This window comes from Psittacula echo (assembly GCF_963264785.1).
Source record: "Psittacula echo genome assembly, chromosome: 3".
In the NCBI taxonomy this organism is placed as follows: domain Eukaryota; kingdom Metazoa; phylum Chordata; class Aves; order Psittaciformes; family Psittacidae; genus Psittacula; species Psittacula echo.
In genome coordinates, this window is record NC_137736.1 from 29,554,034 (window position 1) to 29,578,958 (window position 24,925).

The 24,925-nt window shown below is 44.1% G+C and overlaps 1 protein-coding gene across 1 annotated transcript; it reads right to left on the minus strand.

The window, feature by feature from the left end:
- Positions 1-21,260: 21,260 nt before the first annotated feature.
- Positions 21,261-24,504, minus strand: MIS18A (MIS18 kinetochore protein A; the record flags this gene model as incomplete). Its single annotated transcript, XM_080612543.1, has 5 exons — positions 21,261-21,491; positions 22,264-22,357; positions 23,632-23,754; positions 24,079-24,145; positions 24,222-24,504. The coding sequence occupies 5 exons, from the start codon at positions 24,502-24,504 to the stop codon at positions 21,411-21,413; spliced, it is 648 nt and encodes a 215-aa protein (XP_080468669.1). The 3' UTR covers positions 21,261-21,410.
- Between the last annotated feature and the right edge of the window lie 421 nt (positions 24,505-24,925).

Below are 24,925 nucleotides of genomic sequence, written 5' to 3' on the forward strand. Positions count from 1 at the left end.
CCCCGTTGTACAGCGCTGAGTGGAGGGGGAGACCAGCCACTCCAGCACAAAGGTTTCAAAAGGACTGGACACTGACAGCCTGAAAAGAGAAACAAAACCCGTGGGACGTTTCCTCTTCACCCGTGAAAGGTATTCTGGACTCACAGGGTCTCTGTTCTCTCCTCTTTGTCTTCAGCTGAAGAGGGGCTGGAGCTCAGACTCTGAGCTCCTTTGCTGGGGAAGGCAGCCGTAATTGCTTTTCCAGCTGGATTGCTCCACAGCATCCCCTGCTCCCCCCAGGCAGCTTGTGAATGACGAGCCTTTATGGAGTCACAGTATCACAGTATCACAGTATGTTAGACATTGGAGGGACCTCAAAAGATCATCTAGTCCAATCCCCCTGCCGGAGCAGGAACACCTAGATGAGGTTACACAGGAATGTGTCCAGGCGGGTTTTGAATGTCTCCAGAGAAGGAGACTCCACAACCCCCCTGGGCAGCCTGTTCCAGTGTTCCGTCACCCTCACTGAGAAGAAGTTTCTTCTCAAGTTTAAGTGGAACCTCTTGTGTTCCAGTTTGTACCCATTACCCCTTGTCCTATCATTGTTTGCCACTGAGAAGAGCCTGGCTCCATCCTCATGACACTCCCCCTTTATATATTTATATACACTAATAAGGTCACCCCTCAGTCTCCTCTTCTCCAAACTACAGAGACCCAGCTCCCTCAGCCTTTCCTCATAAGGGAGATGCTCCACTCAGGGCTTTTTTGTTTACATGCCCTGGGCACGGAGGCACTTAGAGAAGGGCCAGGGCATCGACAAACTCCTGCTAGCTCTCTAATAGAAACATGTGAAAAAACTTTGGGTGCCCTTGCAAATCCAGTATCATTGCCATTTATATACCATTGCAGATGGGTAAACTCTTGGCTTACATTCCTGGACTAACATCACACACCACTACAGTCCTTAGGATCAGCTCATGTATTCTGGGAGAAAATACAGCATTTGCTTTGAAGGAGAACTTTCATACTCCAATTAATGATGATGTAGTGTGACAGGAAGGAGAGGTGTGTGATAGTAGAGAAGGCAAGGAAGGTTTTTGCCAGCAGACACCAGTTTCCTTTGCTGCTGAGCCCGTATGGAGGACACACAGAGTGGTTTCCCCCAGAAAGCCATAAATGAAGTACTGCTGTGGGGGCCTGCTGAGGATTGTCTCTAAAGAGAAATGGAATATTTTCCTTATGGTGAGCCACAAGAGAATGTTACTACATCCTGCTCCTTGCACGGTGTATAAATAGAAGGAGGAAAGGAATGACTAGTTAACTGTTTGACCTCAGTCTGGGGAAAAAACCTCCCAAGAAACCTCAAGAACTCACCCCATTAAGCATACAGGAAAATGTCACAGATCTGGCACCTTAATTATATGCTAATGACATCCTACCAGGAAGAAAAGCTTCAGATGTCTGAAAGAAAACTATATGACTGGAAAGGGTTGTGTGTGCTCACAGAGCATTTTCTGACAACTCTGTCTCTTTTATTTATTTGGTTTTTAGCGTTTGAAAAACAAACCAAAACAAAAAAGCAGACTGAAGAACTAGGTGAACCTTTGACATTTGTGTTTGATTTTCAGCCGCTGGGCATGAACTGAAAACAAAACAAATCCTGCTGCAGAGAGGTTTGTCAAATGTGCAGACTCTCAATGATGCTTCTGTTCATAATATTTTTCTGACTCATTTTTAGCTGAGATTGAAAACGGTCTTTACCCACCTTCTGGGGAACTTGTCTGCAAAGTGCTTATTATTTTCCTATAAATTTATTTGCTCCACATGGAAAAAAAATTCAGGTAGTATAAATATGAGGCAAAGTTAATGCAGGTATACCCAGATACACAATCCAAGCATATGGTATGGTTTTTTTGACTTACTGGTTTGGTCTCAAGGATTCTGCATTACACCTGAATGCTTAGAGAATCTTCTACTGATAGCAGAAGCTAACGATGACATCTATTTGGACCATTTTCCTGACTCATATTTGCATCCATTCACACGTGGCATATTTATTGGCACTGAAATTATACTGTATTTGATTGTTGAATATCCTTCTGCAAAGCTTTTGGCTCAGGACCTTGGCTGACATGCCATTTCAAGACTCAGTTTGACTGGTACTGAAAACCAGGCCTGACTCTGCTGATGAAGAAGCCTGTAATCATGTGCTGGACCTCAAAGTGGTGTGAGGCAACCTGATGTGCCCAAGAAACCTTTGCTAGCTGGAGGTACTCCACAGTGGTAGTAGAGGGTCCTCACATTGTGGAACTCTCTGTGGGAACAGAGGGGCCTCAGCTCTTGTTTCAAGGTCTGCAAAAATGATACTGCACAGGCATCAAATGTAAGCAGATCTACGTATGTAATAATTGCAAAATTGAAAGGAAAGGAGTATCTTCAATCAATGCTTAGAAGAGAAGCAGCTCAGGAAGGACTACTGAACAGTCATGGACAACAAATAAATAATTAAATAAAACCCTCCATCACTATAAAAGCAATACCAAAAATTATGGTAGAAACCATGCCTTTGTCTGCACCAAGTGTGAAAATCACTGAGCCTATAATAGCAGCCCCAATCCTCACACAGCAAAAATTGGGCCTGGCTGTGTGGGGAGGGAAACTAATGAAAATGATGAAGGCAGAACCGATACTGGTGTGAAAGCATTAGTGCGTTTAGAGAGAGAAGTCACTATTCTGGAGTAAAATAATTTCTATTCAGTAGGAGTCCCCGCCCAAAGCAGTTATTCCAGCACAGCCTGTGTGGGAAACTTATTGTGACACTTGTTATTCCAAATGGGCAAGTCTTTACTTACAAGACCAGTCCTGCTGACTTCCCAGGGATGTCTTATACAATGGAAGTGTTGCAGATCTCAGATTGCTACTTTGCTTGTTACAAAACCATGAAACTATTTGGCTTTTGCTCCCATTTTTTTCCCCCTTTCTCCTCTGGGATGGCTTTTTTTGCCTTTCATTAGTATGAGGTCTGTAATTCTCAGCAAAGGCTCTGTGATAATCCTTTTAGGTTTTATTTAACATATGGGAAATAGCCCTGATTCTTGTACAATAAACAGAGGTTTGTTTTCTCCCAGAGAACATAAATTTGGTTTACTAGATTTAATTTTAATTCATTAATTGAATGAAAGAAAAAGTTCTGTTTAATTTACACTAAAAATATTAGCCTCGTGTGTGTCACAAGGAGTAGCAGTCATGGGACACAACAGCATGTTTCCAAGAGACATAGAAAGGAGACAGTTGAAGCTACCGAGAGATTTTCTTCATTGTTAAAAGATGTGCTGTGTACTTCAATATAATGAGGCCATATGGGCTAGCCAAAAGTGAAACCCCATCAAAGCTATTTGAGGTGCATTAGCTTTACTTTGAGACAGTCTTGCCAAGATTAGCATCATCCTCCTACCACTGGGGATAACTTTAGCTGGTTTCTTGAAGGATAAAACAGAAGGAATGGGTTCCTCTTTGATACCTCTCAGGGCTTTCATCTGGTGAAAAATATTCTCCTTTTCTATCTTCCCATTTTTTAGCAATGAAACCATCCCAGCCTGGGAGCACATGGCAAGACCTGAGCAGAGCTGTACAGCTCAGCCTCAACAACCTCAGCAGTTCCCTTCCACCTGAAGGACTAGGTCCAAGCCCTTCTCTACCCTTTTCCTACTCCCTCCCTGACCCAGGCCATCTGCTCTGATTGATACGCTCCAGGTAGCCCTGGCACTCAGCTGAGCTGAGCTGAGCTGGTCAGGCAGTCATCAGATTCAAACTGCAGCAAAAGACAGCAAAGAAGCAAGGGGGTTTTTTTCCTAAGTTCATAACCCAGTTGAATGACTCATTCACCTTCCAGAGGGAGTGCAAAGAAGAGGAAGGACAGCATGGTGTGGAGCAGGGGGAGAAGGAAGCCAAGACAAGGAAAGGAAACCCTTTGGCTGAGCTGGGCTGACCCTTAGCCTCTCACACTCAGATTCCCTGCAATGCTCAGGGGAGGTGGATCCCTGCCCTGCCTGCTCTTAGACATGTCATCCTCTGCTCTGCACCACTTCTCATTACCCCTGCTTCACCTCTGCTCCTTGTATTGGGGTGGGATACAAATGCCTTTTGCAGCACTACACAGAATCAGGCACTTTCATATCTAGAGCTGCATTCCTTTCCTAATTTAAAACTGAAGGACAGGTAAAGTAGATAGATAGGTGTTTTTCTGGTGCTAGTGGGCCTGTTGAGTCAATCAAGCATACCACAGGTTGAGCTGGAAATTAGACATTTGCACTGTGAAATTGGTGAACAGACATGCATTATCAGCCTTTTTAAAAGAAAAATCACTGTGCACTACTAACACGTGGCAGACCTCATACCCAGTTTCTCTGCCTGGGTAAGCTTTTGAGGACAGGTTCTTCCTGCCACCTTCATCCCAGATGAGGGGATGTGGTTCTCGCTTCCTATAGGCATTATTTGATGTTCCTTTTGCCAGTTAATAGGGAAGATACTGTACATATAGAGCCATCCACCCACAGTATGTTGTCTGTAGCTGAGGCTCACCTGACTGCTTCCAGCAAGAACTAAGAGCAATCACTGAGCATGTGTGCATAGGATGTACACTAAGAGATAAAATGTGCCCACATGTGTCTGTGGGTTCATGAGTAGGTGTGTGTATGCTAGTAGACATGTATGGCTGTGCATGCAAGTGTGTCTGCACACAAGCGTTCACAGGCTTGTATGTGCAAAATGGAGGGAGAAGCAGTCTATGTGCTTGAAGCAGCTGGAGTCTGCATGAGTGAAAATGAACAACAGGAGCTCCTATTCAATCAAGACAGATAAATGGGGTCAGGAAAGTTCTCCTAAAGTCTCTGCTGAACACTTTAGCTCACACAGCAGCACTAAATGCGCTGCTCTTCGCTCACCTCTGCTTGATGGAGCTGCTAACTCTTTCCAGATGAATGTTGTTTATTTAGCTTATTGATTAAACCAGCTGCTGCAGCTAGCAGGAACCTCACATTTTCCAGAAAGGCAGATATGAAGCTTTAAAACTGGTGACCATTTCCCTCCACCTCCCGTTCAAGAGGGTATAACTGCTCTTTGTGAAGAGGGCAGGCTTACATTACACAAGGCTGTGCAGCTACAGAACCATGAGCCTGAAGAGGAAATGAAAGCAAGTTCTGCTTGAGGGAAATTTCTAGAGCTTGGGTGGCTGTTTCTTTTCTTTTTTAACACAAATTACTTATTTCCTTTAGTATGAAAACTGAGATGGCATCAGAAAATGCAGTCACTAAATCAGTTTGATTTATAAAAATCTTTAGACTACCATGCCACACCAGTAAGTGACAGGTGTCCTGGGTTCAGCCGTAGCAGTCATTTTTTCTCCTTCTTAGTAGCTGGTGCAGCACTGATGACACCGATGTTTTTAGTTACTGCTCAAATGTTTACCCTGACCAAGGACTTTCTGAGCTGCATGCTCTGCCAGGGAGGAAGGGAAGCCGGGAGGAAGCAGAGACAGGGCACCTGACCCAAATTAGCCAAAGGGGTATTCCATACCACAGCACGTCATGCCGGGGGATGTAACTGGGAGTTACCCAGAAGGGCTGGTTCACTGCAGGGTCGGGCTGAGTATCGATGAGTGGTATTGTATTCTCTTCCCTTGTTATTTCCTTTATCATTATTATTATTGGTGGTAGCAGTAGTGATTTGTGTTATACCTTAGTTACTGGACTGTTCTTATCTCAACCCGTGGGAGTTACATTCTTTCGATTCTCCTCCCCATCCCTCTAGGAGCAGAGGGGAGGAAAGGGGGGCAGTGAGTGAGTGAGACTGCGTGGCTGACTGAGTTTAAACCACAACAACGTGATGCACTAGACAAATGGTTTTGGGCTCAAGTAGAGGAGAGTGGGGAATGTCTTGCAGCAGCACCTGCACTGGGAACACTGCTCTCAGTGACTGTAAGAAGTTACCTGCAGACTGACTTCCTAGAGGGTTCATCACTAGAGTGCCTGGTGAGCACTCAAGAGCTCAGGTCCCATCCCCTCACACCGTAAAGCTGTCTTCTTCTATCCCTGCTTCACAAATGGGGAGCAAAGAGTGATTTGGACAAGCCAACACAGCAACCCAGAAATGGACCTGGAAATAGGCCTCAGCTCACCTCCCTGTGTGGTGCCCTAGGCACAAAGCCAGCTTTCCTCACTTCTAGCCATGCCTGTGGGTTTGGCTTTTTCAGAGGGAGGTGACGTGGTTTCTTTCTTGAAGGAATTTGTTGACACATCTGTGAACCTAGATCAAACTGCATTGCTCCTGCTCTTACTGAAATCAAAGGCCAATCAAATCACTGCCATAGCTGGCACTCAAGGTGAGATGGTGGGGCAGCAAGCAGTGCATAGCTGCCTGCTGGCCTAGTCTGCCTCAGCTGCACCCATCCAAGCCACAGTCTCAGTGTTGGTGGATCAAGGATTGTGTACTGGCTCCATCAAAGTAAACTGCAAAGTTTTCCTTGATTTTATCAGGAGAAATCAGAGGATCAGTCTGCTTTTCCCTTTTGCTTCGGACATGCTCGTCTTATAGCATCCCTCTGGCATGTGCAAGCAAGATATTTGGTTCCCAGCCTTTGAATGCCTTCATCTGCTTTTGCAATACAGTTGAAAACCTCTGGAGGACAAAGGGGCAAAACGTAAGTATTACCATCAGACTGCTGAGTCTGAATAATGGCCCTGGAGCCAGAAAGCTGCATACGTACCTTACACCCTGACATCTGAAAGGAGAAGCTGGGCAGAATCTAAATGAAACTGCCAAGAACGTGGATTTTTATTATGCCCCATCCACGAGACAATGACAGGACATCCAGCCAACGTAATGAGACATTAGGATACCCACTACAAAACTAAACACACGGTATAAAAGGTACAGGATTTCTTATGCAGTGATGTCCCTGATCCCCACACTCTTTGCTGATGCTGCAGTAGCTCCAGCTGCTCTATGTCCCTCATCACACCCATACCAGATGAAAGCTGTCATGTGCTGCAGTTCCTCTAAGGCTATATGAGTCCAGAATGCATAATGATTTAATTCTGCCCACTTTTCTCTCAGTAGCACACTGTATATAGCTTCCTCACTGCACTGCTAAATTTCACAAAGCTTATAGCCCTCAGTTACCTTGGAGACTCTTACCCCTTTCTGAAACTTGTGCTGAAATACCCATTAAAAGTTACTGCAGAGAGAGAAAAATCAACAGGCAGACAGGCAAGCCCATCTCTATAAGTAAAAAAGAATCACACATGAGGACTGGCACAGAGCATGTGAAATACATTCAAATGCCAGCTTGTAGGAGACTCAAAGCTGTGTGACGAGGCAGTGCAACCAGCTTTCCTGCGCACAACTCCAATGCTTGGTGAGAGAGCTCCCCATGAAGCAACCACCCCTTGCTTGTTACACTTCCAGAGGGAGGCAGTGGGGTTGCTGCAGACAAATGCCAGGCAGCCTTGAAGGAAATTGCCTTCTTGTTCCCTCCTGATAGGGACCTAACCTCAGGGAGCATCCAAATGAAAGCTGTAAGTTTTGAAAGTGCTCCCTTCTGCTAAGAAAACATCCAAGGGAGGACATCTTGCCTGCAGCTTGGAAAAATTCCAGCAGCCTGATAAAATATGATGGCTGTGATATACAAAAGATCCCAAGGAAGAGAGAGCTTGCAATGATCTCCCTGCTGACTGACATGTGGCAATGAGCATTGCACATTTCCTCAGGCTCCTATGCTTTAGTATATTTCTTCTCCAAGATTTCTTACTACACAGAGCAGGGAGACAGCAAACAACTGTTTTGCTGTGAGATACCAATTTATCTGTAATACATCAATTGAAACTCTGATTGTTCTCATTTCTTTTTTCTCCAGGAAGGAAGGAAGGGAGTTACAGCTGTGCTAGCAAACAGTGTGCATGAAATGACTGAATTAGTGAGCTTTTTCAAAGTTCACTTCAGCAAAAGACTTAGTGTTTGATCTTCCTTCCCCTGCCACCACTGGCAATATTCCCACTAGTTTCAATGGAAGCAGGAGGAGAGCTTCAGAGCTGACACCTCAAACAGCACTGACCTAAGTTAACAAAACAAGAGAATAGAAATGAGCCTGAATAGAAAGGAAGGCTTACCCACCTAGGTTAAAGTGAGCAAAGACACAGGTTACCTAAACACAGTAAATTAAACACAGCAGAGAAAATTAAATGACTGCACTGCACTATTCAACGCTGTTGAAAATCAGGTAAGTTTTATTCAAGTTTCACACAAGATATTTGAATACGTTGGCACTTTGCAGATTGTTCTTCTTCTGCAGTGTGCTTGTGATCAGACACAAACACAGCCTAGCACACCAACAAATACAGATAAGATTTCTCTTCCTCTCATTTAGCACATCCGCACATTGCAACCTTTTTAATTCCCATTCTCAGCATGGAAGTCTGAAAGGCACAGAACAGTTGAAAAGCAGCCTCTCACCCATGTCAACCAGAGTTGCTTCTCCATCACCATCTTCTCTGCCAGACAGCTCTTACAAGAAGAGACAATGAACAGGGCTGGGTTTTCCCTTATCTTCCTACATGCAGGCTCCACCAAGCTCTCTGGAAAGAAGCAAACCAAACCAGTAGCACAGAAGAAACCACGTCTGCATGTAATTCTTGAACCCTCCTGCAAACCCTAATGCAAGCTGTGCATGGTTTTGGATGAAAGCTCCCTCACAAAGCTCTTTTCTTTCTTTTCCTTTTTTTGAACCCATGAAGGAAGAGAGCTGGCAGTGGCAGCCAGTCTGCCCTCAGTTCCTTCTGCATGTTCTTTCCACCCATCAAAAATAGAGTGCAGATAGGCACTACTCTCATCTTGTGCTTTGTGAAGTATGATTTGGAACTTTTTCATTTAGAAATAGGAAATGGATGAAGAAATGGGGGAATGAAAGACAAGTTCTTCTCCATCCCCACGGAAGAATGCCCTCCTCGGTCTTTGAAAATCACTTTTACAATATAGCATCCTGAGGTTTAAAAGCACAAATGTTTTTTCTTATGTTACTCAATTCTTTTCTTGCTAAAATAAGGGGGAAATATTCTGTTCCCTAAGAATAAGAATAATAAGAAAACCAAGCCATGGCCTTGGTTGGCTGGTGTGTGAACCAGCACAGTTCCTATAGGGACAGACTGATAGCCCTAAAACTACAGCTCCCAAGGACTGGAGGGCATTTTAGAGGCAGCAGGTGAGAGACACACTTATTAAAGGCCATACTGTTAATGCAAATGAAAGCAGATGGCATCTCCACTTCAGGGAACACAGGCCTCTGAAGAGATTCTGAACACCCTGCAAGTTTTAACGACCCATTCAATGCTTTAGTGATTTTGCCCTTCAGTCACAATTCAACAGCTTCAAACATACAAGAAACCTACTGTCTACAAGGGAGAGTATTTCTTAGGTGATTTAATAGTAATAACTTGTCTTTCTGTCTTTTTTCTGTAGCGAGCATGATTTTTGCAGGACAGAAAATCCAGGAGGACTTTAATGGACTTCACCAGAATCCATGTAGGATTTGAAGTTCTTACGTGATCCTTGCATGAAAGTACTTTCTCTTTGTCATGCAGTAATTCTACCCAAGTGCATATTTTGATCACCATCAATGTCACCATCTGTGGTAAGGTAGCCTCAAGATGTCCCAGTCAGGCTCAGGGTTTTATTCTTCTGAGCTTTGGTGACAGCCAGCTGGAAAGCTGGAGCAAATGAAGGAGAGGTAACGGTGAGGAAGGATAATGAGAAGCATGGATGATTGCATAAGGAAGTGCAGGCACAACCTTGTGAGAAGACTTTCTGAAAAATACAGTGGTTTCAAGCCAACACACAAGCCCAGCAGCCACCCATCCCCACAGTGGATTGTCATTATTTGTACCTTGGGTGCACATACAAGCTTCCTCAAGGGAGCGTAAGAAACACACACAAATCTCTGGTATAACCTCCTTCACTGGTGCTGGGCACGGCAGGCTGTGTCTCCACTGATCAGATGCTTCTCAGAAAATTACACCAACGTCAGCCCTTCTCCCTCCAGATACAACAGTCTGCTCTGGGGTCCAGGCTCACAAACTATGTGAAGCTGCTTACTGACAGGCTTACAATGATATTGTCTCTGTTTTCAGAGATAACATTCACTTCTTCCAAGCAGAGCAGGAAAACCAAAACAAAACAATCTTCAAGGAGAAGGATGTGATCATCCCCTCCAAAAAACCTGTCATATGTCACCAGGACAGACAGATAATTCTCCTAAGGGCAAAACAGGCAACAATTCAAGAGTTGCTAAGGCTCCTACTATAAATACCCTGAAGTATACTTGAGGAACAAAGGAGGAAGTAGAAACTGGGATATGCCTTTTGGATTAGCAATGAATAATAAAATCTTACTAGCAGGAAAAGCATCACGAACAACCAAGGCAGTGCTAGCTCCATGTCAGTTCATGGTGAGATGCTAAAGTTGAGGCTGGGCCAATGGAAGCCAGCCAGCACTGAGTAGCTTCCTGACTCCAGTACCCCCTTGCTTGTGTAGTAGCAGCTAAAGATGTAAAAAAAGTCTGGGAAACCATGTTTTTTCTGGCATTTAAGCTGTTTGGGGGGTTTTGCTCTGAGTTCTGTGGATTCGATAACAACCCCATCTTGGTCTTGTTTAGTGCTGCTCTCTGCTGTGCTGGACAGCTCTGCTCTGTCTCCTCTTGGGGTGCTATCTTTCTGTGTTTCCTGATCAAATTTACAAACACTGAGTTGTTTAATAAACTTTCTAAATGGTATTTCCTCCTGCCAGGGTGGAAATGGATCTGCCTCATCTGAATGACAGATCCATGTAGCCTTGGAATTATTCGGGCCCATTCTTTGCTGCCTCAAAGGCTTTTCCTCTCAGCTTGATGTCACCTTCTGTTAGACGCTGTGTTTTATGCCCCTAGGTGCCAGATTTGACAACAGCAAATGCCACGGGCTTTCTTTAGCTTGGGCCAGTAACACTCTGCAAGGGCAGAGTAATCAGAAGGACATCACTGTTGTGTGTTGTAAAACTTGCAGCCACTCTGCAGCTGTGCCAGACCTCTGACCTGCAGCAGATGCGTACCCAAAGGGTAGGACAGGTCTGTGTGCCTTGGCAGCCCACATCCTGCAGGAAGGCAGCTCCACAGCTCGGCCTGGCAGGAGATTGGGCTTCTCTGAGTCAGAAACATGGTTGAGGAAAGTCTCACTGGAAACCTTCCACTGCCATATCCAAGGTGTTTCCCAGTGGCTGCGCATGAGGCTTGGACTAGTGCACCATCAAAGCGAATAGTTCACGTCTGGGCAAAAGGCAGCAAAGGACCACAGTGATGGCAGTGAAGCTAGAGAGGAGTTGGGTCCTCATTAAGCAGTTCAAGAAGCAAGTCCAGCATCTCACAGTGTGGATTTATACCAGCGACAGAGGCAGTCCCCAGACATGAATGATGCTGGTGACAAAGGCCTGAGGAGGTCACAGCTCTTGGTAGCCAGGATATCCACGCTCACCTGGTCACTGAGGGCCCACAGAACACTTGAAGAGAAGAGGCGAGACCTGGTCCACCCCTAATACTTCAGCTGTGGCAAGAGGGAGGCACAACAGGAGACAAGCTCCATAACAGACTCCTGCCTTTACCCTGACACAATAGGATTATGTTTTGACATCTGGCCAGGTTTGTGACTGGACAATGGCTGTGACTCTTTGGTTTTTGGGGTTTCTTTTGATTTCTCTTAACTATCAACGAGTCACATTTGACCAGAAGCTGGACTATATTTAAAATATCCATCAAAGCTGACTTTTTATACAGAGTAATGTTACTATTGTATTATCTGCCTTCTGTGCTGACATGGTGTCCAGCGACAAGACACCATGCCCATGGTTTCTCCTGTTCATGTCCTAGGATCAGATATGTTTGATCATTTCAAAGGGACCATTCAGACATGACCTGGCCCAACACTATTTCAGTGAACATTTCTGATCTGGCCATGCAAAGTTAAATATCGTAGTTTCCAGTAGAAATTAATAACAGCAGGTAAACAAATCTGTCCAATAAAAAACCCGACAAGTTTTTGGAAAGGAACACAGGATACACACACACACTGTACAAGTTTTTATACCTCAGCCATTGCTGCAGTAGCCAGGGCAGAGGGGAGAACAAAAATGGTAGTTTGGGAAAAAGCTATTTCTAAAAAATTATGAACGATTGAATTTTATAGTTCTAGTGATGATTTCAGATGATGCATGTTACTGCATTCGGCTGCATCATCCTTCTTGGTTTAACAAGAGATGATCACTTGTGCCTAATATTGAGCCGGTAAGTGACCGCAGAGCTGAACTCATCACTCCAGGTGGGATCGTGTGCTTTCTTTCCGGCTGACACACTAATGTTGATGCAGGAGCTTTGATTTAGTAAGTGAGGACTCTCCATTGCCAAATAACCACCCAGATGTTTTTCGACTCAGGACAGCTAATAGACAATCAGCAGTTTAAATTTGACCAGCCAATGCTTTGACAGGAAAAACTGCCCTGAAGGGAATCTGGTCCTACCATCTTCTGGTGGGTTATTCAGTATGGCTTATTTCTGTTGAATAAAGCCTTTGGGACTAACTAGCACTTCAGGCAAAACCCCACCAAAATAAGTAAAGTAATTTGCAAGTTCTGTCCCTGAGCCCTGTCTCCAGCTACCCAGCTTTCACCTTGCCTAAGGCATTGGGTTAGGACTCCAGCAAGGGGCTGAATGAGACACTGGGCTAAATAAAATAAATAGCCTCATATTTAACAGCAGCATTATGAACAGGGACTTTCACAGTTCAGCCAACCCAGCCTTCTGTATTTATTGGGGTTGGGGAGCAGATGCTTTAAGAAACTCCAACATCTGTTGGAGTGAAGGTACGGCCCGGCACAAGCAATCCAGGAGGTTCCTTGATTGTGTGGAAGACAACTTTCTCCTGCAAGTAATAGAGGAGCTGACAAGGAGAGGTGCTATGCTTGGCTTCGTGCTCACCAACAGGGAAGGGCTGGTTGGAAATGTGATGCTCCAGGGCAGCCTTGGTTGCAGCGACCACGAGATGGTCGAATTCGAGATCCTTGGGACAGTGAGAAGAGCGTGCAGCAAGCTCACTGCCCTGGACTTCAAGAGAGCAGACTTTGGCCTCTTCAAGAACCTGCTTAGTAAGGTTCCATGGGATATAACCCTAGAGGGCAGGGGGGCCCAAGACTGTTGGCTGATATTCAAGGATCACCTGCTCCAAGCTCAGGAGTGTTGCATCCCAACTAGAAGGAAGTGCAGCAAAAGGGCCAGGAGACCTCTTCAGATGGATAAGGAGGTGCTCAGGAAAATTCAAAGGAAAAAAGAGGCTTATAGAAGGTGGAAGCTGGGACAGGCGGCCTGGGAAGAATACAGGGATGCTGTCCGGGAAGCTAGGGACCAGGTGAGGAAGGCTAAGGGCCAGTTAGAATTGAACTTGGCTAGGGATGTTAAGGACAACAGGAAGGGATTCTATAGGTACGTAGTGAATAAAAGACAGACTAGGGACAACGTAGGCCCCCTCTGCAAGATATCGGGAGAACTGGCTACCCTGGATCTGGAGAAGGCTGGAGGACTGGAGGGTGTTGGTTGATGAGAAAATGAACATGAGCCGGCTTCAGTGTGCGCTCGCAGCCCAGAAAGCCAACCGTATCCTGGGCTGCATCAAAAGGAGCGTGACCAGCAGGTCGAAGGAGGTGATCCTGCCCCTCTACTCTGCTCTTGTGAGACCTCACTTGGAGTATTGTGTGCAGTTCTGGTGTCCTCAACATAAAAAGGACATGGAACTGTTGGAACAAGTCCAGAGGAGGGCCACGAGGATGATCAGGGGACTGGAGCACCTCCCGTATGAAGACAGGCTGAGAAAGTTGGGGCTGTTCAGCCTGGAGAAGAGAAGGCTGCATGGAGACCTCATAGCAGCCTTCCAGTATCTGAAGGGGGCCTACAAGGATGCTGGGGATAGACTCTTCATCAGGGACTGTAGTGACAGGACAAGGGGTAACGGGTTCAAACTTAAACAGGGGAAGTTTAGATTGGATATAAGGAAGAAATTCTTTACTGTGAGGGTGGTGAGGCACTGGAATGGGTTGCCCAGGGAGGTTGTGAATGCTCCATCCTTGGCGGTGTTCAAGGCCAGGTTGGATGAGGCCTTGGGTGGCATGGTTTAGTGTGAGGTGTCCCTGCCCATGGCAGGGGGGTTGGAACTAGATGATCTTAAGGTCCTTTCCAACCCTAACTATTCTATGATTCTATTCTATGATTCTAAAAGGCTTCTGACAGTAGCAACCAGGAAGAGCTTGTGTGTCTGCGCTTACTTCCAAGCCTTGTTAACTCCTGCTCAAATATGAAGCTTTGTAAGCTTAACCCTCCTTTCACAGCAGCTGCTTTCAGAAAAGCCCTGCTAGCCTAATGTGATGCCGAGCTTAAAGAACAGCCATTAAAAAAACACCAGTAGTTTCAGAGAACCGCCAGTTTTCAGGGGTTCACCTTAAATCCAGCATTACTCTCTGGAAGCGTGCTACTCATAGCTCAAAAGAGGATGCAGAAATTGGTGATGTGAAGACAAAAAATGCAAAAAAACAATTGAAGTGTGAACAATGAAGAGCCTGTTGTTACTTTTACAGGAATCACTGCATGAACTCACTCTGTCCCAGGATATTTTTAAGTACATATTCAGTGGGTAGATGTTTTGGTTCTTTTAGGGACTGTCTGAGATTTGCCAGTAGTGTTAACTAGCTATTGGTGAATGGCGTGCAGTTTGTCATTCAAAATTTAGGCTGCGGGCTCCTTTTCTAGAGTATCACAGTGCCACTGAAATCTACATCATAGATGATTTATGAAATCCTTAAATAGGCAAGTTTTCATGTTTTTAACCTTACCTTCCCTCGCTTTGTAAAAATAAGCTAAATGGTTTTAGTTTCTGTCAAATAGTGGAAATTTGCTCATTGGTATGGATTAAATGAATGCCTGCTACATTTTATTGCTTCTATCGCATCTCATATATCCGAAACAAAAGACAGATGTGAGCCCCAATCTACTCTCAAGGTTAGAAAAATCTGTCTTGTTGTTTTGTTTTTTTCCCCATAGAAAGCATCACAGTAATAACAGCACATCATCCCCAAGGAACCCCCATGGAAGTAACAGATGCGAGTCCCACAGACTCCTTTGTGGCTCCATTTTAACAGTTCTGAGTCTAAACAGTATTTATCCAACAAATCCACACCTCCTATCTCCAAGTAACACAACAGAACAGCTGGCAGTCTCCAGCTAGCTCGCAAATTCACCTTGAAGAGCAAATAAGTTAAGAAAGACAGGCAAAAACCCCGCAGCACTGGGTAGTGAAAAACCAAAGTCCTGAGTGAGCAGAATGAGACGGGGAAAAAAAATCCTCATTGTTGCAGCTCAGCAGCAGGGAAATCTCTTATGGAGATGTGCCCTCTCCCGGCCTCTCCGGGAAAGCCTGAAGGGAGCACAGGTGCCGGGGACAGAAGCGCTGCGGGGAGGTTTGTGAGCCCGTGGTGTTCTAATATTCGCAAGCAAATAAATGAAACGCGTACCAGGCTGGCAGTTACGTATTAGCAAGTCGTTTGGGTCAGGATTTAAATAAACAGTGGGGCTGCCCAAGGTTCAGCTCCCAGGTAGCCATTTAAGCACTGTTTTTTCTCAAGCATCAGAGTACCTGAGCCTAAAGCCAGCTTCAGCTCCTGAGATTGCATTTGGACGCTTGCCAGCAGTGTGAAAGTCACACCTCGTGTCTGGGTGCTTGGAGATGGTTTCCTGAACTCAGCTTTCATTCTCATTTGTGTTCTCTTGGAGGGGTGGGTGGATGTTATTATTGCTTCATTGTGGTTCCAAACTAGGGCCAGGGAGGAAATCCCAGGGAAGGCTGCCCATACCCAAGCCCTGCCAGATGGAGGGCACCCTGGCTGCAAACCTCCCACTCCATCTCTTAGAAGCTGCTCCAAACCATGCCACTCATACAGCTACAGTCCAGGGCACCCACAGGAGCCCACAGCCAGCTGGGAACAGTGCCTATCTTACAGATTTCCAGCCATGGAGCATCCTTTATTTTAGCTCATCAGGGCATAGGAGTTGCCTTATTGATTCTCTTAAAAATCATACACTTCCCTTTCCAATATGATTTTTACCTAGCTTGCAGTCCAAACCTTCGCTAGACTGAGGGTTCCCGCATTAACACATCTCTCTTGTCCAGGGACAAACTGACAGACAACACTCAAACTTCCATTCCTAAATAAACTGGACAGTTGGAATGGTTAAAATCTTTAATGAAATAGAGCATGTCTTGCCATCCTTAAGACATTCCCCTGCCCTCTTCAGTACCACAGCACCCCCCCACCCCCCCCAAACCATGGATATCAAAAGCAGAAGCATGGTCTTCCAAGAGCAGCTCTCCTTATGCCCAGCACAGGAGCAGCCTCCCCACCCCAGCCTCTGCTAGAGCTAGTGCCCACCTTTCTTCCATGTGAAACACCATGAGAAACACACCATAATGAATTCTTATCAGAGAAGAAAACTGCGTAGAAAGTTATTTTGAAATGTTCAAAGTGGCCCTGCTAACATAGTGGACTCATGCAATATTACCCCGTAGCACAGCATCACTTTAACAGTCTGGCATAGCTAAAAATCAAGCAGAAAAGACCCAGAAATGCAATTGGCCTAATTCCATATTATTTGAACTTTTTACGTGTCAGGCTGAAAGATTTGGGAAGAGTTTTCTCTCAGTTTACAACAGATTCAGAACAAATCTTGTGTGTCATCCTACTATAAGCACTAGCCCTCATGGGTTAGTAGGGAAATGGAACTTTCACAAAGAGAATGAAAACAAGGCCTGATTTATGGCCCCAGCACTTCAGCTCTAGCAATAAACACAAAGCCTTGTACTATAAAACTACAGGTTTGGTTTCCTGTATGATTTAGCTGAGCATGGACTTCTTCATTTAAAAGAAGACACAATTGTGTTCCTGTGCTCATTTTCAAGCCAACGATGATACTCCTCTGACCACACAGTAGGGAGCCACAGGACTCACACAGAAAGAATTGCCAGATGGTGTCATGCTACTCACCCTTACAGAAGTGAGCTTTACTTCCATTGTAGCCCTGTAGCATGGTCAATAGTGGGTCACCATTGCTATTAGCTGGCCACAGCCCTTCTACTCCCATGGCAATAAAAGGCTTAAGGGTTTGAGGAATGTTGTTGTGGGCTTGTCTGTTCTTGAACTTCAGCTGTATCAACCCACTACCAGTAGTCAATTGACTACAGTCTAATTTGTTTTAGCTATAATGGCAGAACAGTGTAGCAGTTTAATGTTTAGTCTTCAGCTTTAGATTAGTTTTGTATAATTCCAATTATTACACCAAAACATTATACCACATATGTTCATGGATTTGCTAGCCTGCTAACAATACTGAATTTGTAGACCAATCAGAAATATTTCAGCTGTTTGGAAATGTGCACAAACTGCATCAAGCTGTCCCAGGAAATCCCTCACAGCCAGTTATCAGTATGTCTAATTACCTGCACCAGGTGAAATAGTTGCACCATCCCATCTGAAGAAAAGATGACCCTCCACCATTGACCACAGACAGATAGGTGAAGATTATACAGAGAAGAGGGGAAGACGGTAGAAAGTCTATATAAGGGTTTTAATTACTAGGAATTAACAGTAATTGGAAAATTTGGCCAGTTAAGTGCCTATAGCATTGTAAGTAGATAGTAACAGCTGCTTGCTATTTTGACTAGATTACTAAAGCAACAAATTATACTAACAATACATTGCAATTCTTTGCTCCATGAGTCAAGTGTTTATTCTAAGTGTAACATTATCAGTTCTTATAGCTGAGTGAAAAAAACACTAGTACTTTTAGCTTGTTAGTACTTTTTTAGCTCCTTTTGCTATTTCGTTTCTGTTTTTTCTTCCACTGAGAATTTTCATTGACTATTTTTCATTTAACTTTCTCTCCTCAATTATGGAATATATTTTGTGCAATCCTTTCCTGACCTTAAGACTTCAGAGGGGTTTTCAAACGATCTACTGACTTGTTGATAGAGAACTTGACATGCATCCACACTACAATGCCTCCTCCACTGTTTTCCCTGCCCAACACATTGTGAGAATAAGAAGTTATTTTATTCCAGAAACAATCTGCTGCATCAGTTTACACTCCAGTAGCTGTATCTGTTAATTAGTTTGCCTAAAAGAATACAACATTCAAATCTCTGGAACTAAACCAGAGGTTCAGGTGCCTTGCTCCTTTCAGAATCACATATCTATTTTGCTCATCCTTATTCCCACAGTATCATTCTTTCTTGTCAGAATATTACGTGCAAGTTTCACCTTCTGTTCCTTCTGATTTGGCACACTTTCTCCAATTCAGGCTCTTCAGCTTTTCTTGATCCTATCAGCTGGAAAGGAAAGAGGCCTTGATAGAGGTGGTTTTCTAACTAATGGATTCTCAAAGCCCAAGTGTGGATGAACTACGGGGCACCAGTGGACAACAGGGGCTCCTGCCAAATGTTTCATTTCACTTTATGCATCTACCTTAGGTCTCTGAGGCAACCACCTTTGGTCAGGTAAAAAGCCCCTTCCCTTGCCTGTAGAGAACACAAGGACCCTAACCTCCTGCTCTAGAAACCTTAGTAAAGGGGTATTTTCCTTTCTCATGAGCATTCATAATACAGCCATAAGAACATCTCCACCTACATCCCATTAGTTTCCTAACAGAACTTCACAGCTAAATTTATTTCAGCTTCTTGAAACAAAATACATAACCAAATACACACATTTCCCCATGTAGATATAAATACTTCAGCACCCATATGAGATTTATTCTAAATTTAGGCTGTTCATTGCACACCTTAACAAAGCAGCAGCTGGCAACCCTTGAGAGCATGAAAAAGCTATTTTAAGAGAGTCTGTTGTGTTAATGCATTCAAGCTCCCACCTACAGTATGCTAACAGACATAGTTCTAAACAGAGACTGATGCCAAATGGAGGTATTTAATAAAGAGATATAGAAGACCATAACTCTAGGCCAAAGAGAAAACTTGTCATTTAACACATTTTAAGAGTGTGTTATCTGTGTATGGTTCATCACAGGATTCTTCCATCCAGATTCTCTGCAGTCATTTCTCCCTGTGAGTTCAGAACGTACTTGTGGGATTAGGGGTTTTGGGTTCATTCTTCTTTTGGTTTATATGTAAATATCTGTTTAAATTTTTGTCTTGGAAAGCAAAGCATTTATCTCTTGACTTCCCTACTACTCAGTACTATTTTTCCCATAGTAGATAGAAAAGAGGGATAGTATGGAATTCACATGCTTAGTTTAAGCAATCATTTCTTATTTTGAATACTTGCTTACATACAGACACTTTACTTTCACTATAGATAGTAGTGATACATTTGAGACAGGTGCTAGGAATTACCTAAACAAGTTACAGAAGGTACTCGACTGGTGAATCTATTTAGAGAACTCACTGTGAACCAGTCAGCTGCCCTCCATGTTTAATGGGAAAACACGTTGAAAACTGTGGGCACTGCTTGAGGCCAGCAAACCTGGTTCTTTCTATCAAGGATCTAAACGATCTAAAATAATTGGACAAATACAAAAACCCACTTAGAAACTTCCTCCAGACTGATAAATATGTATTCATCAATACAATACCAAATACTCATTTTCTAGACAGTTTTTGACTGCAAGACAGTCAAATGAGAGCCTTTAAGCACATTCTCGGTTTGAAGATTTCCTTTTGCCTACCTCAGCAACAAAAAAGCAGAGTTGATCAGTACAGGTCAGACCTTACCCTAAGCTAAGCAGAGCTTATGCCCCTCTGCCGATGTTCACTACTAATAATCTGTTTATCTGTAACAGTTTACAGACAGACAGATGTGGTATTACCTGTGACTACAGGCTCACTTTATGCTGTCTGAAGCAGAGCTCATATGTAGTCTCCTCTGAATAAATGAGGACAAACCCTCCCACGTTGTGTACCTAGTGTTATTTTCCTGGGTTGTATGCTCTTTCTTATATGAAAGGCAGCCCTGGTATTTTATTTTTTTTTCTAGGATTTGTCTAACATTACACAGATGAAGTCTTATTAGGTCACTTAACATCATTCAAAAAAATTGTTAGAGAAGAAACTACCAAGAAATTACACTGGAGTAATTTGATTGAAAGGACGAGTACTTTATAACAATTCCTCTGGCAGATATGCAAGTAACAAAATATTTTATATACCTGAGCATGGAAGAATACAAGACCCATCACTACAAGCTAAATTCAAGTACTTCTTCAAAACAAAGCAGTACATAGAGAAAAGGTGGAGGGGGAGCAGCTTTTGTAAGAGAAACAATGCCTACCCATGCAGAGAATAGTGGTAAGCTCATTCTAGGTTTTTGGAGAAAATATAAAAAATTTCAGGTAACCAAAAAAGAAAAATCCACACACTACAAACCAAATAAAAACCAAAAGCCAAAACCAAACAACCCAACTTAACTCTTTCTTTAGAGTACAACTACTTCTGTTTTATTGAAAAAAATATACTTGGAAAACTCAGACTACGTAAGAAACCCTGATAATTAAATATACAGAAGATTAATGACAAATAACAGAAATATCTGCATCAAAACAATGAAGTACCAACAAGTGCTTTTAACTGGCATTTTGCATTTGTTGTATACAAACACACCAAAGCAAATACACCAAGCTTTGCTTAAAGGTGTGCTGCTACCAGCCTTGTTTGTTTGCCTTCCCTTGAGGCTGTAAATCGTATGACCTTCAATACTGCACAAAAAACCATTTTATCTAATGTAATGTAGAAAAAGGCTTTAAAAACATTTTAGCCTCAAGCTTCCAGAACAAAACTATAACAATCACCCGAAACACGCTGCACCATTCTGGTCTCTGAGCACAGGTCAAGCAAAGGCTGCGGAGACAAGAAAAAGGACATATGTTGCTCTTTCAGACATCACAAGGATTTTTTTGGTTTATGGGTTTAGGAAGGAGATGCACACCCAGTTCAGTAGATACTGAATAGCAGGAAAATGCTCTGCTTTCCAAGACAAAAATTTAAGCACGTATTTACATATAAACCAAAAGTCTACAGAAATTTGATTAAAAAAAAAAAATTGTTTCTGTCTGGTGTATTCTTTTAACAGAAAGTAGAGGAGCTCCTTGTCTATGATGAAGACTCATAGTCAGCATTGTTCTACTACAGAACAACCCAATGTCTTTCAGTTCTCCGCACAGTTTTTGCAGTGCTCCCACACATTCCAGAGGATTACAAGGACAAATTTCACATGCGGCATTCTCCTGCAGTTAAACCTCCTGTACGTAATTTCTTTCAGACTTCCTCGTGAAGAGAAGCTATACTCGATTCAACAGCAGCCACTTTTGTCTCCAGAACCTTTAATACAGTGTCTACCTGTAAACAGGGAAAGATACTCTGCTATAAACATTACTTGACAATACAAGGAGCAAGTGTAGATGTCAGTAAGTGCTCAAATTTGATCTTGCATAACTGATCTTGTCTGTTTCTATTCCTGCTAGCTTGGAAGTATCTAATACTTCCAAAACAGGTACTATAAAGTATCTAATACTGTAGCTTGGAAGTTCACTCGACTCTAACATTAGCTCTCCACACTTTCTCAGATCTTTGTCTCTAACCTTGGTGTCAGATCCTCACATTCAGCTTTTGCTGACAACCACCAGCTTTCAGAGCCAAGTTCATTACGCTATTTGTTCCCAACTCTCCCTACCTGCAATCAGAGGTTTTCAGTATGGCAAAAATGTCAATTTTATGATACAATATTTCAAAAGAAAGTAACTTCAAAAGCATTAAGTCAGTTTATATGAAAGATACAAGAGACACGACTAAAAGTGAGAATACCGAGAAGTGAATCAGAATTAGAAAAAAACTTTCTAATTACTGACAGACATGAATAGGAATCTAACACTGTGCTTGATAAAACACAGTGCTTGGCAATTAGCTTGAAAACACTAATTACTGTTGAAGGAAAAGTTACTGAAAATCTTGCATAACACAAGATATTAATAGCATAAAGTATTATTACAGCTCATATTAAAACACACAAAGAATTGATCTGGATGAAATAAACTGTTTGTAGAATTATTTAAGGATATTAACATCTCATGGTGGTGATCTAAACAAAGAATGATCTCAGGTTAAATCATACCCTCAGTAGCATTTCTTCCATGACAGCTCGACTTTCAAGAGTTAAAGGTTCATCTTCAGTAACAGCTTGCTTTTCTGAAGATCCTAGAACATAACTGATATGCTACTAGTTTAGATTATGCACTTTTCATTGTGAAGGCAGAAAGCCAAATGTAATACTCATCCACTGTTCTCAATGATTATGAGATCATGATTAATACACCAAAGTATAAGCATGATTCCAGTAACAACAAAACAAACACGAATATTTGTTAATCTTATAAACAAACTATGGTGGAATGAAAACAGTTTTAAGCATAGAAATACCAAGATACCATTATTTTACGGAAGCTGGAACTTCAAGAGACAGTCATGAATTCTGGTGCTACACGATATGGTGAAAAACCCCATACATTAAGAATAGTGTAGCGTTAGATGGGAGAAACAGCCATCACCATTACTGCCCAAGAAAATGCCATTTTGCAGCCACGTTAGTGTTTCAGAGAATTTTACTGCCATGGAAAAAGCAAAGTACCAAAAGCCCCAACTGTCCCATGTAGGAAGGTGAACGTCCACATAGATACAGCAGTAAAAATTAGAACTTAACAAAAAGCAGAAATATGAAAACTAACCCAGACAGAAATAAATGTAACCTATCACTGTTTGCTAGAGCAACAGATAAAAGCACTTTGGTGTGGAGAGTTAGGTCAGGATATAGGTATTGAAGAATATTTCAAGACCACTTTCAAGTGATATAAGCCAATTAAAATCAATACAATACCACAGGATCATTTTCCAGAGAGTTTTTGACTGCAAGACAGTCAAATGAGAGCCTTTAAGCACATTCTCGGTTTGAAGATTTCCTTTTGCCTACCTCAGCAACGAAAAAGCAGAGTTGATCAGTACAGGTCAGACGTCACCCTAAGCTAAGCAGAGCTTATGCCCCTCTGCCGATGTTCTCTACTGATAATCTGTTTATCTGTAATAGTTTACAGACACACACATTTGGTACTACCTATGACTATAGGCTCACTTTATGCTGTCTGAAGCAGAGCTCATATGTAGCCTCCTCTGAATAAATGAGAAGGAATCCTCCCATGTTGTGTACCTAGTGTTATTTTCCTGGGTTGTATGCTCTTTCTTATATGAAAGGCAGCCCTGGCATTTTGGTTTTTTTTTTCTAGGACTTGTCTAAGATTACACAGATGATGTTTCTAACACTTCAGCACTACAATGCTAACAGCAGCAATATAGAAAATCACTGTGGAACAAAGCAGCAAAACCAGTTACCTCTAGACATGGCACTAATATTAACAGGAGCATCCCTCAACATGATACCTGGTGGACAAAATTTAGCTGTCAGACTTATCAATAAAAATTCTGCCTTTACCTCTCAAGTGAGTCAACACTGAAACAGAACAAATCCCTCTTGTAGTCAAGATGCTTTGGGGTGCATCTGTAAATGCTGCCAAGTATCATTGAGCAGCCAGAGCAGAATAACACTTCTATCATGCTGTAAGAAAGATACACAACATTTAATCAGGAGAAATGAAACAGGAACACCTTTCCACATACTTATTAAAACAAAAGATAAATTTTTATCAAGTTCTTTAGCTCCAGGCCCAGCTCCCGGCCCTGCCCGGGGGCACACGGGCACCCCTGCCCACGAGCAGCACCGCTTAGGCGGGCTGCTCCTCACTGCCTCCCCAGGACCTCCAGGCTCCCTCAGGAGAGGGAAGGACGAGCGCAGGAGCGGAAACAAACACACACACACACACACACACACACACACACACTACCCCCCCCCCCCCCCCCGGGGCAGCAGCCCGGGCCTCACCATCCGCACTCTCCGGGCCGCTTGGAGAGCTGCCGCTCCACGTCCACCGAGACGCTGTTGGCCGCACCTGCGCGGAGGGGGAGAGGGTAGAGGTCACCACGGGCGGGTGAGCAGGGCAAGGCGCGGCGGGGCACGGCACTCACTGCGCAGCAGGATGCAGCCCTCCTCCTCGTCGCTGGTCACCCAGCTCAGCGTGTCCCCAACCGGCCGCCTGCACCCAGCGCACAGGAACACCATGGGCTTCATATCTGCTTCCTTCTCGCCCCCGCCTCCCGGCTGCTGTTCCGCCGGCGGAGGAGGAGAAGAATGAGGATGAGGATGATGATGGTGACGGGGGGGTACCCACCCGTCGCCCGTCTCCAGCAGCGACAGGGAGGAGTCCAGCTCTGCCATAATGCCCGACAGCGAGTAGGGCCTACCAGCCATAGACTTCAAGCAGCCCGCGCCGGAAGCGGCAGTGACGCTTTCCCACGGTGGCGTCCGGGCGGGAAATAACCCTGTGGCCAGGCCCCTTGTGGCCACGCCATCTCATGGCCACGCCCCGGGGGCGCTGTGGCGGGGGAGGCAGTGGGGGAGCTGGGGCTCGCCGCTGTGTGCTCTGGTGGGCTTTGGCTGGGCGCACAGCGGGCGGGCTCCAGCGCTGCAGCTGCTGGGGGCATGGGAAGGATGCCGATCGGCGCTTTGCAGGCTGCCTGTAAGCGGCCCGTCGCCTTCCGCGCGGTGTTTGTACGCCTTGCTCACGGTTCGGAGTGGTGTCACGCCGCACACCGTGCCCTGGAGGCGCCCCAGGAGAGCTGCCTTCCCTTCCAGAGGCCCGTCCCCGTGAGCAGCCCCGACCTCCGCAGCT